Source organism: Nannospalax galili, unplaced genomic scaffold, assembly GCF_000622305.1.
Source record: "Nannospalax galili isolate Female #2095 unplaced genomic scaffold, S.galili_v1.0 scaffold53, whole genome shotgun sequence".
Lineage (NCBI taxonomy): Eukaryota > Metazoa > Chordata > Mammalia > Rodentia > Spalacidae > Nannospalax > Nannospalax galili.
The window spans coordinates 417,345-430,954 of record NW_008332852.1 but is presented as its reverse complement, the minus strand read 5'-3'; the positions used below and the strand labels follow the sequence as shown (position 1 = coordinate 430,954).

The 13,610-nt window shown below is 36.4% G+C and overlaps 1 protein-coding gene across 3 annotated transcripts in view; it reads right to left on the bottom strand.

Moving 5' to 3' along the window:
- Positions 1 to 13,610, bottom strand: part of Lama2 (laminin subunit alpha 2) — a 679,163-nt gene that overhangs the window by 341,775 nt on the left and 323,778 nt on the right. For all 3 annotated transcript variants that reach the window (XM_008827821.3, XM_029560968.1, XM_029560969.1), the window contains exon 11: positions 1,688 to 1,828. In XM_008827821.3, coding sequence (XP_008826043.1) covers positions 1,688 to 1,828 — 141 coding nt within the window. The remainder of the gene's footprint in view (positions 1 to 1,687; positions 1,829 to 13,610) is intronic.

Here is a 13,610-nt window from a genome sequence, read left to right as displayed (position 1 = left end):
CACCAACTCTCTCTCAATAGTCTATTCACATTTTAATCTATTAATAGAGAAAACCATCATCATCGATGAGATGAGAGCTTACACGATCCAAACATTTCTGGTTATGTCTTGAGAAGTGCTTCATTTATCTCCTATCCATGCTTAGTCTAGTCAAGTTGATGACCATGGTCACTCATCACAGGGACTACCAGGCTTCAGGATATCGCTGCCAGAGACATGCTTTATATTTTAGGTAATAGGAACCAGAGTGGTAACGGTGACAATGTGTGACTGAAATACAGCTTAATTTTTTTCATATAGAAATTATTTGATTTTTGTTCATTCTAAAAATCTTTCAAAAGTTAGAACTATTTTAGTCAAAAGAAAATGTCATATCAGATAAAAAGCCATTGGCTAGCTAGGTAATAGTAAATTCTTTCATCTTTCCTTTCTAACTTTAGCTACCCTTCAATATTCTAGGACAGTGGGACTGTGTTGACCTGGGTTCTGAAGACCAAGACTTATATACTATCTGCTCTGTCCCTTGGCTGGCCTGGAAACTATTTCTTAGTGGAGTTGTCAGGAAGGCTAAGCAGGACTCTATAAACTAAATGAAGAGGAGAGACTTAGAATTACATTTGTTGTTCATCCTTTGAAGTCTGCTTTGAAAGCAATACATTCAATAAGGTATACAGAGAATCAAGTTTAGATATGAGAGCACAGTCAGAAACTAATCATGTCAGACTTGATTTAAAAGCAATATGGGCAGAAAAATAATTAGTGGTTGTGTTCTGGATTAGTTTGCTGATCAAAGCTGAAGAAAGAAGTGTTTAGGTGATAGTTTATCAAACTAGCAGTCTGTTAAACACAACTCTCATCATGCGTCTTTGCTATTCACAATCCATTAATAATACAAGTAGAAAAGAGCAGTGTATCCGCAGCCCTATTCTTAAAAGCATAGTTTCTCATTTGTTCTAAAGGTTTCTTTCTCCAGTCTGCTCCCTGTGCTCTGTACTCTAAAGTCTAGCAGAAGAGGCTATGTGAAATTCCTGAAGGTCCCATTTTCCTCTCATATATTTTTCACAGGGGAACAAACTGCTCAGCAGAAAGGCACTGAAGGTGTGGTGGGCAATGGAGGCAGCTAGATACACACATTTGTTTTAGAGGAAGACAGATGGTCTCAGTACTGAAGAGGTTATAAGTTGAAATGTTTCAAATCACCCAAAAAGCAAGGTACTGTCCAAATTTAGAGTGTTCAATAAATGAAAGCACCCAGAAAGCCCAGAAAGTAACAAAAGGCTAATGGGAAACGTGTTTTGTACACGTATTATAAAATGTTTTTTTTTCTTACCTGGTACATAAACATATTAGTGAATGGAAAAATAAATTTTAGTATTAGGATCTCATGTTCTCTCTAGCATGTCAAGCCCTCTAGGAATGAAAGTAACATGATTTCCACTATAGTTTCACAAACAGGACACTCTCAAGACCAGCAGCTGCTTCTGAGGTGGCCCAGTGTAAAGATACACAAGCAGGATTTGCAGAAAATTCCAGTACTCTGTGTGTGTGTGTATGTGTGTGTGTGTATGTCTAGTATAATTTTAAGTGGAAACTAACTATATACATTTTTCAATTTCTGAAAAAAATCTAGAGCAGCAGCAACAGAGGAGGTTGTGGGGTGAAACCAGAGTGTAAGGAGAGTCCTTACGTTGGCATAAGTCCAGTAGGAACTCTGACATCTGTTTGACACTCCAGAACAGAAGCACTCATCACAGCCCTTCTCATTTTCCTCTTGTAAGTTGAAGAAGCCAGGTTTGCAGCGACTGCAGTCTTCACCTTCAACATTCTCCTGTAGGGATAGAGAAACGTGTTAGCAACAGACGCATCCCTCTAATGAAGAATTCAGGGTAGGAATGTATACAGAAAAGAGACCATGCCCCTCATTTCTTTTTCACAACCATTTTAAAAGTACAGCAATGAAAACAACTGCTCAGATCCTTCTTGTTAAACTACCTCAGTCTAATATCATTGGGAAGATTACTGAATACTAAAGTATTGTACTCAAAGTTATGATTTGGATCCTTATTAAGAATGCAGAGAAAATGCCATGATAAATCCAAGAATCATTAGTCTGATAACAGTGGGTCCAAGTAGATTCACCATTCTGTGTTAGGGAGCAACTTTGTCTTCAAATATTTGAGAAAATTAAGGGCAATCTAGCTACAGATATATTCATAAAACACTTATATTATATTAAAATGTAAAATATTTTCATATTATAAGCTTAAAACACATGTGTTTGAGGCAAGTATACAAATTCGACATTTAGAAAGTTTGGGACCAAAGGGTATAGCATTTACCTGATCAGAATAAATAGAAAAGGGGGAAAGGTTTTCCCTAGTTAATTTTTTACAGGGTTTCCTTTAATACAGTGGTCTGGTCAGTTAGCTATACAGTGATGTTATGGAGAAAATTCCTTCTTGTTTGGCGACTGTTCTCTAGATTGGCTTCATTAATTCTAGTCCCAGTACATTGAAAATGTATTTGCTTATAGGTAAGCCTGTAACATGCATTTAGACGAGTGACAGCTGGCTGTATAATCAAAACCTGAGAAGGGTGTGATCTCTCAATTTAAGAAATGGTTGGTCTTGACTAATACTTCTAAATTAATATTTCCTGCTCTATAGGAAACAGATCCTCAGCATTCCCTAAGTGTGCATTATTCTTCATCCTCCTCTTCTTTGAATTCTGTCTGCCTCATTCTGAAACCTTGCCTTTCCTTAGAGAACTGACATCATTCTTGACTGTTTCTATAGTCTTATATACATTGCTTTATTATAACCACAAGGAAAGCATAACTAGGTTTACAAAGATTATTCTCTCCAGCTACATACAACATTTCGTCAGAGGTAAGAACCCTATTGTATATATATTTATGTTCCCAGAAAAAAATAAGGACCCTGGTATAGCAATGAGCACCAGCTTTATAAAATGGTATTAAGTTTAAATGAATTGCTTAGTGGTGGTGTTTTTCATGCATATGTATATAGTACAGTAGGTGCTTCCTAAAAATATACTTGATAGGCTGGGGAAATGATTCAGTTGGTAAAGTGCTTACCACATAAGCATAAGGACCTAAGTTAAAAACAACAAGAAGCTCGTTATGTAGTATGAGCCTGTAATCCTAGCACTAGACAGAGTCAGGAGGATCCCTGGGCTTCCTAAGCAGCCAGTATAGCTGAAATGGCAAGCTCCATGTTTACTCAGAGACCATATCTCAAAAGTATGAAGGTGAAGAGTCATAGAGGATGACATCCAACATTGACCTCTGGCTCCACGTGGACATATACACAGGTCCATAACCTTCTGTATAGACACATGCGTACACACAAAACACATATTCAGATACATACACAAATACAGTTTCATAAGCCAAGATTGGGAAGAAAATAGAAGTGGTAAAATATGAAAACATGTAAGGAAAAGAGAAGACAGAAAAGCATCATAAAAATGAAGAGGAATCTGTAAGAATAAGCTAAGAGGCTTTTCTTAGATCTGAGAGCATACTTCAAATTTGCTTTTTGACTCTTTCTTTCTATGACCCACTCACCACTCCAACTATTTCTTCATTGCTGGTGGCCTTAACAAGGGGACAGCACCACAGTCCCATTCCATTCTTAAATTTTAGCATCCTGATACATACAGAAATTGAAGCATGATTACAAACATACGCAGCAGTTTTAATTTTTGGGGAGATTTCAAATAGTTTGAGATGATAGATGTCAACAAACATAATTAAACTTCTCTCAGAACTGGAGGGACATATCAACCCCCAAAGCACTGGAGAGCAGCTTCAAAAGAGAACACAGGAAAGAAAGATGAAACATATCTACAATTATAATTTAGCTTACCCCGCTGAGGACACTGTACAGTGGCTCTGAACACTCTGTTCTTCTATGCTTGGTCTAATTTACTTTTCATTTACTCTAATTTGAAAGCAAATAATACCATTTTTTCTGAGATTTGGACTGAGGGCAACAAGTAGAAAAATTTAGATATTAGTTACATTTCCTAGCTCTCCTTTAGCTTGGTAATGTGACCTTGAAAAAAGTGATGAATAAATAGTTGCAAATTCAATTTGATCTAATAACCTGAAGCAACACATTAGGATCGGATGTCTAGGTACTGTAAAGATGAGGGAATAGTCAAGGTTTCTGTTCATAAAAGCCAATGTCTACATAGATAAAAAGATACACTTAAAATCAACTTTAATGCAAGGTAGATTATTGTAAGTGCATCTAAGAAGTGAATTAAATTATGAGAATACACAGAAGGAAGCCAGAATTCTTTCTGTGAAGGTTTCATAAGGCTTTATGGTAGGAGTAAAATTTCACATAAACCTTGAAGCATGTTCTTCAAAATGCAATGTTGGTAGAGATAGAAAGAAGCCTATGCTAGCAAAGATAGTGGAAATAGGACTTGATACAGAAATGGAAGTTTCTTGTGTCACTTCTTTGAATGTAAATATATTGACTACTTCCTATTTCCTAAAAATCACATTTGGTTTTTGTAATCCAGGACCCTGTCCTTCAATATGGATATTTGAGGTTATCCTAAAAGATAGGGCTTTTTCTCTTAGGACCTGGTAAATCATTAATGGGTGCTAAGTAGGAGACAAATTCATACAATATAACCGAGGAACTTGAGTTGACAGTAGCAGGCAAAAATGTCTACGACGTGTGAGACAGAGAGACACAGAAAACTTTCATTACTATATGGTAAAGTAAACGGTTAACTCAACAGGTCTGGAAGGCTCAAACCATATCACAATGAATGTTATATTACAGGGAGATAATTTATAAGGCCTTTGAATATCCTGTCTGAAAGAGTGCCTTCATATGCTCAGGGCCTAGGTCCTGTGAGCTATTTTATGCTAGTACTGGTTAATATCTCATCTTGCTCAGCTGGAAGATTCACAGCTGAGTTTCCATGGATACTATAGACTGAGTAAAGATCTTTCATATGCACATTCCATATTTACAGACAACCTACCCCCTTAATAGGACCCTGGGCCCACGATTTGGGTGAGCATCCTTAGTTAGCAGTACTTGACCCTTGTCACACTATGTTGCTGCGAGAATTAGGCATTTTGCTTCCACTGAGAGTAGATAGCTGAAGTTTGTGCTTCTTCTCTCCTGGACTATTAACTATGTATTTTTTTTGTCTTTGGTGATTTTAATCTGAAACTTTCCATATAATAAAATATAGCATGAATATAAAACCTTTTCTAAGTTCTACAAGTCCCTCTAACAAGACACTGAAACTGAGTTTAGTCTTGGGGAACCCCACTGTGGTGGTTTGAAAGAAAATGCACCCATAGGTTCCAAGTATTTGGACATTTGTCCCCAATTGCTGGCACTGTTTTGGGAGGTCTTAGAAGGTGTGGATATCCTGGAGGAAGCACATCACAGGGGGCAGGCTTAGAGAGTCCTTAAGCCTTTCCAGATCTCCAGTCACTCTTTTGCTTCTTGTGCCCGCTTGAAGATATAGAGCTTAGCTTCCACTCCTACTCCAGCCACCTCTGTCACCATGCCTCCCTGCCACGATGGACTCTTGCCCCTTGGACCCGTGAGCTCAAATGAACCCTTCCTTCTATAATTTGCTTTGGTCAGTGTTTCTATCACAGCAACAGAAAAGTAACTAATACACCCACACACCATAATAGTAATAACCAATACCTATAAAACATGTATAGACTGATAAAAACATGTTAACCAACTATTAGTTTTGCCTTGTTTATGGTGACAATTCTTTGAACTGAAGTAGTACTGTAGACCTGGTTGCTGATTCTCAAGTCCCTGCATAGTAAGCTTCACCTTAAAAATAAGTCACAAACCCAATGTAGAATATAGTGTTTAAACAGATAGGTTTCATGCAGACTCAAGCAGCTGAGCTTCAGCCAGTCAGAAGCTGCTGATTGGTCAGGCCACAACCAAGTAAGGCAAATACCTGAGTGCAACCAACTCAGTTATTTCAGTACTTTAACTCTGTTCTTTGTCTAGTTGTGTTTATTGGTCATGTTTGAGAGCAGAGCTCTCTGAGTCTCCTCTGGTTCTGAATGTTACTGGAATCATGAAGCTATCATTGCTCAAAGAACTTTTATTTTAATGTTCTGAATTAGACTGAAGTTCACTCATTTCATCCAAAAACTTCTAGACTTTGATTATTCTTGGCTTACTAGAGGCAAATCTTAAAACTAGATCAAATAGAAAAGTTGGTGGATACAGTATCTACTTATTTATGTATCCATCCTTATGGTTACTGTTGTGCCTTGAATGTGAAAAGCCCTAAAGGCTCATGCAGTGGAACTCTTGGCTCCCAAATGGTAGTGCTGTTTTGGAAGGTTATAGAACCTTTAGGAGATTGAGTCTTCCTGGAGTACGTTAGTTAAAGGAATGAGCCCTGAGGATTGAGCCTGGTCCTATTTTCTATATACTCTCTCTACACCACAGTTTTGACTAGTCACTTCATTCTTTTGTCACCATCATGATTTCCCCAACATAAAGGACTGTAACTCCTTGAACTGTTACATCGATTAAGCCCTTATCCCCTCAAATTGCTTCTTATTGGATATCTGGTCACAGCAACAAGAAAAGAATTAATAAGGCTAAGACAGGGACTTTTGAGATTTTGATAGTGAAGATAGAAGAGAAAATCTGTTTAGTTCATCAGAATTCTTCTTCCTAGATACTTCTTAACATGTGAAAACTAAATTTATTGGTTTCCCCTTCCTTTTTCCTTTACAAAATATCAAGAGAGTACAAAAATGATGATACTTCTAAGCAATTAATTTATAAGAATATGCTTGAAAATATTTCTTTAGAAACAATAGTTTTTAAAGTGATCAAATCTGAAGACATCACTGTGTGATATGTACATTCTATGCAATAGAGAGCAGCATAATTCAAATGCAGAATATTGAGGCTTCTGTGTGTGCCTTAATAAAGTCAAAGTATTCCTACCTTCTATAGGATATGCTACACATTTATCTATACAATTAATAACCTCATGCTAATGTGTGATGTTTGAAGTCTGAGTCCCTTTCTGTGGATTCGGGAGCATCACTGTTTTGTTTTGTTTTGTTTTTCTTTAAAACATTTTTTTGAGGATTTATTTACCTTTATTTTATGCATGTGAGTGTTTTCCCTGCACAGATGTAAAAGTACCTATGATGTGCAATGCCTGCAAAACCTGAAGAGCTTGTCAAATCCCCTGGAACTGGAGTTTCAGATGGTTCTTAGCTACCATGTGGATGCTAGAAACTGAACATAGGTCCTCTGCAAGCGATGCCAGTACTCTTATCCACTGAGCCTGGTCTTCAGTCCCGATCATTGCTTTTTCAAAATGGTGACTCAACATTTTATCCATGATTTGGTCCATCATTGTATTTCTAATTCGTTCAGGAAGATCTTCTGGATAGGTGAGGTCTAGAACTTAAATATTTTAGCTCCCAGCTTAAGAGTGAGCCATTTACACTATCAATGAACTCTGAGAAAAACTTAATTTCATTTTCTATCCATAGAAAAATTTTAATAAGTGCCATGCACATTATTTCTTATTTTCTGTTATTCTTTCTATGACTTGTCCTTCAAGTCATAGCTGAACTATTCTAGTCTCTGTATACTAGGAAATATTACAGGGAACGTAAAACTAGGTGCAAACTTTAGTCTACTTATCCCTGAATAGGACACCCTATCAAATATCTGTGTCCCAAGGCTCAGGAATCACTGTAGAAGAGGGACAGAAAGATTGTAAGAGCCAGAGGTGGTGGATGCCCACAGGAAGCAGAATCTTCCCAACAGCTGGGAAGTTACTCATACAAACTCATAGCAACCGCGACAGCATGCATAAGTCCCACTTAAGCTCAAACATGAGAACATCCCAGCATAGAAGTGGGGAAGAAGGTAAGAAATCTCAACCCTACCTGGCAACTGGTGGATGCTGGGAGGGTGAGAGTCAGTCTCATTGAAGAGTGAGATTCTTGGTCAGTTGACCAGGTTCCAGTGGATGAACCCACATTGAAGGGCATTTGAGGACACAAATTTGCTCTATAGGCCTTAAGATGTATATTGTTATTAGTATTTATAATATATATTTAAAAACTGTCACTTTGCTTTAGTGCAGTTTTCTTAATCAACTAACCTGTTTTCTCATTATTATAACCTTAAAGAGCATCCTTAGTAACTTTTTTCATAATAATCCTCACCACAAAATTTTATTACTGCAAATACACTGTACAGATACACTGTATGGATATGTTTGTCTTACATGTAAAATGAATGTTTTTGTTGCTCTAAAACTGATGTTCATTTCCTTAGGGAAACATGCTTGCAGGATCCTTGCTACAAGTGATCTAGCCATGTGGATGAGGCCCAACGATAACACATAGACCAAGAAACAAAAGGCAGGGGGTGAATCAGTCTAATTTTGGTTAAGGAGACAATCTTTCTCAATGTATGTATTTCCACTGGATATATACATCAGCATGCCTAATTAATTATATTGTGGCCTGTCCTACAAAAACACTCATAGGGATGGCCCTTCTTGCTTTAGTACCATTTTTGCCTGGAAACAGCTAAATTTGAGAAAACTGAAAACATGAGTTTCCTTTAGTTTTCTGATTTCTTAAAGTCACAGTTTATTGGGCTGACATCAGTTTTCTTTTTTGCTGTCGTTTCCTCAGTACAGTTTCTCTCTGGAGAAATAGAGGCCCAGTAGCTGATCTGTTTTCTACTCCTGAAGCTGCCTCCTTATAAATTAGGTACAATGTCAGCAGTACATGTTTAAGTGTGATTGTTAGTCAACTGGGAATTCTATTGACAAAGTTACTCAGGATATCTACAGTGACATTTAAGTTACTTTTCTTGATAATTGCTTCAGGAATTTTGTTGTCACGCTTGGGTTTTTGGGTGTGTATAGTCAATTACAGGTTTTCTTCCATGAGGGCCTTCATTTTAATGTGCCCCAGTATTAACATAAATTAGCACATGGATGGATCATTAGTTAATTAGTGGTATTTGTTGAGTGTTTACTCTCTAAACACACAGTTGCAGAGCTAGATAATAGGTAATTGGTGGGCTAGGGAGAGAAGAAAATAAATAAAAATTAGCTTTCACTACTCACAAATTGAGATTAAATGTTGCTTTTAAAAAGTCATATACTAGTTAAAGCAATCAAAATTAGATGTTACTTAGAAATTATTCAAATAAGGGGAAAGAGATCTCAGTATGGAACTGGGCTTCATTGTAAACACAGCTAGGGCTTTACAGACAGAGCAGGAAAAGGTCAAGGCATAGGAAGTTAACAAAAGAAGTGTCAAAAGTAGTGACATTCTTGTGAAACCTAAACAGCAGCATGACCACGGAAAGCAGGCCATGTTGCTCAGATAGGGAAAATGGAGGGTTCACAATAAACATTTAGCAGGATTCTTCCTAGAAGTGATCTAGCCTTGTAAATGAGGCCCAACAGTAAGACATAGACCCCCCCCCCCAAAAAAAAGGGAGGAGGGGATAAAATGAGTCTGTATAATTTTGGTTAAGGAGTCCATCTTTCTCAATGTAAACATACAAATGTGTATATAATGCACATTATTATATTATATATTATTTGAACTGCAGCAAGAACAAATTCCTACATATACTTTTTAAACTGAAATTTTTAATAAAACTACATATATCAAATACTCTGTAGAACTTTCCAAGGTTTAAGTCTAATAAGTTCATGAGGGTGACAATTCTTCAATACAAATAAAAAAGAGGAAGAAAATCCAAAATCAGTACAAAGTTAATGCATCATTAAAGAAATTAAAAAATGGAGCCTTATCACTACTTGACTACTTGTAAAAAGGAAAACAACTAGAATATATTTGTACAGAGGTTCTGTGTTCGGGTACACCTGTTGAGATTCAGCTAGGAAAGAATCAATATCACGACATCATAGGTAAATGGAACAGAAGTAAATGGAGCAAACAACTGACAAACCTAACTCCACAATGCTTCTGTTTTCTTCCTTCCTTCGTTGCTATACATAGTCATTGTGCTATTTTCTTATTGTAGAATGAGGAAGATATTTCACAGAATCTGTCATCACCAGAGATGAGACACACATAAAATAGGACTGCAAATGCTAAAAAAAAAAAAAATCTTAAACGAAAAAGAAACGTGTGAAAGTGATCAAGACAGGAAAGTGTTTCCTAATAGAGGGCCCAGAGAGCTTTGTTGAGAAAGTGAGGGTCAAAATGAGACCCAAAACGCCATACTAAGCAAAGAGAGCAGAGAGATAAGGGTTCCTAAGCAACTTGCAGGAACTTGCAAAATCCTACATTTAGCTAAAGTTTGGTGACCCAGGAAAATTAAGCAAGGCTGGAATACAGAGACTGATGCTCAAAATCACTCTAGACAGATAAGCCAAGGCCAGATCAAGTGGTCTTGTGAGTTCCTTGGACTTAATGGAAAGTGCAGGGAAAACACAGCAAAATGAAATGAAAACACAGACTTTCATTTCTAGTCTTTTACCAAGACTTTATTAAAAATAAATAAATAAATAAAGGCAAATGCCCTTCTGAGATTAAGGTTAATTTATATTATTTTTTGCATTCTGCAATTCAACTGATTTCAATTACATAATATAGTACCACACTACAAAAGGACCAGTCCCTGCTATGTGACAAGTTGAAATAAGCAAAGTGCAAGAGTGAAAGCGTTTACATTCAGACACTAAGTCATATGTCCAAAATTGACTTGTCTCTTGTGATTCATAAAATGTAATAGAACTTTCAAATTTTATAACAAGACATAAAAATTTGGAAGTATATTTGTGTTGATTTATTTTTTATTCATATTTGGGCATTTTTCATATTTGAAAATAAAATGAAGATGATGTTCATTAATATTGTCTAAAGAAAGCTATACAAGAAAACTGTATATAAAAGTACCAGTGTAGTTGACACTGTATATGTATTAAGAATTTCATTCAGAACAGGTGTTGTAGTGCTTGCTAGTACTCCAGAAGTAGATGCAGATAGATCTCTATAAGTTCAAGACCAGCCTGATCTACATAGTGAATTCCAGACTAGCCAGGGCTGCACAGTGAGACCATCTCAAAAAACCCAAGACAAAACAATATTGTATTCACCACTGTTAAATATGAGAAGTCCTTTTCAATAATAGATATTTAAAATTACATGTTGTATTATTATGTCAGTTACCTATAACCTAGTAAATAAATATAACTGATATTTACATTTACTTCACATATATTTTGTACTTAAACACAAGCAACTCTCCTTTAGTGTCTGCTCCACATTTGTATCCCTCTCTCTAGTTACCTACCATTCTGAAATTAGTATATACATCATACAGTATATTTAAACTTTTATTGCACTTGTGTTCATCCACAGAAACATAGAATTATTTAGTGTTTCATAACTTTACATGAACAATAATTTCACAGCACTGGTTTTCTTCACTTGAAATTTCTGGAACTTATCAATGCTTAGTTTTCTCACTTTAGTTGTTTCTCTTATTAGATTAAATATTCAGTTGTCTCTCAGTGTCTCTGGGGTATTACAGGACAGACTGTGGCTACCAAAATCACTGATGCTCCTGTTGTTAAGTAGAATCATTGTCCTTTGTGTATAAACAATGCACATCCTTCCACTTAGTTAAATCATCTCCAGATTAGTTCCAAATCCCAGTAAATTACATGTCAATAGTTGTTATCCTATAGCATTTAGAAGGCTATAGAGAGAAACATGTGGAACTGGAGAGATGGCTCAGTGTTTAAGAGCACTGGCTGCTCTTGCACAAGACCCAGGTTCAGTTCCCAGCATGCACATGGCAGCTAACAACCATCTGTAACTCCAGTTCCATAGGACCTGACACCCTCTTCTGACCTCTATGGGCATTACATGACATAGGTGCACTTACATTCATGCAGATAATATACCCATACACATAAAATAAAATAAAAATAATAAAATATTTTTTAAAAAGAAAGAAACATGCAGACTATTGTTTACACTTTTTTTTTTTTTTCCTTTTCTCTCTGTTAGTTTAAGATAAACATTTAGATGTAGAGCTTCTGGAGCATGGAGTTTCTCCATCTCAAGGACGCTAGAAAATGTCACATTTCTCCCCTATATTTTGTTACTAATGCAGTCCCATAATAACAATGGCAAACATTTACTTCCATTCTCCAGATTTTTGTGGTGTTTGGTATTGCCAGTTCTCTCCATGTTTTCAATTTATATTGAGTAGTTTTTTAAAAAATGTTTGAAGCATCCATTTCTGGATTTCATAAAGAGAGAATAAGATCCACATATCCCCATTGGGGACACAGGTTTGGGAACTTGATTCTTCACAAGCCACTAACTTCTGTCCACTCAGAGCCTCAGAAACAAGAGACAGTTACATCAAAGATCTGCAGTCTCCTTCTCACTGTTAGAAAGTATATCCAGAGTCTCTGCAACACCCAGTTCAATTCCAACTCCTCTCTTTCAGCCATATTTGAGTACATTAGCCCCTCATTAACCTCAAATATCTGAGTCATTCTTTTTATTTTTCTTTTTTTTTTTTTCTTTCTGGTCTTTTTGAGACAAGGTCTCCTTGTAACCCCAGCTGGCCCAGAACTCGCTATGTAGACCAGGCTGGCCTTGAATAGAGATTCACCTGCCTCTGCCTCCGGAGTGCTGAGACTAAAGGCATTTGCCACCACAAGATTCATCTTCTGTCGGCCACCTTACTAATCTCATTACTCAGTTTTGGTTGAGTTTAGGCTTAAAGCTGTCCCTCTTTGATCTGACACCTAGAAATTTCCATGTTTTTCCTGCATCTAAATGTTTTTAAGTTTATTTGTTGTGTTTATCTAGCACATCTATATGTTCAAAATAGTAGAAATTGGAAAAGTGGTATCCCTCTCAACTTAGTATAGCACTTAGAAACTCTGTTACTTAAAATTCATGAACGAAAAAAATTAGACTCAGGGCTTTATAATGAAGTATTTCTTTAAAATGTCTCTATGCTTCAGTGAGATATTTGTTTCATGAAAATCACAAAATAAGGTGAGATGCCTCAGCTGATGAAGGCACTTGCTGCCAAACCTGACAACCTAAGTTTAATCCCTAGGACTTACGTGTTGAATGGAGAGGACTGACTCCCACAAGTTGTCTTCTGTGCTGTGGAACACAAATACACACATTCACAAGCACACATACACAGTAAATAAATGTGACACAATTTTTCTAGTAAAAGATTTTAACATGATGTAAATTTTTATGCTTCCTCCTCAAATATAACTCATTTTTTTAATTCGTTGATTTTTTTGTGTGTGAGATGCATGTGCCAACATCTAAGTGTTATTAGCAAAAACAATGAGTCTTTCTGTAAGAAACAGTATATTTTAAAATGAAACAGAAATTTTTTTTAAAGGTTAAAAACTCATTCAATTTTATGTCCTACAGGGTATATACTGAGTTCAGTCTTGTATGACTGTATTAATTCAACTGTGAACCTAAAAATTTACAGCCAATTTTGAAAGAGATGCATCTTAGCTCTGGAAATTGTTATTGAATA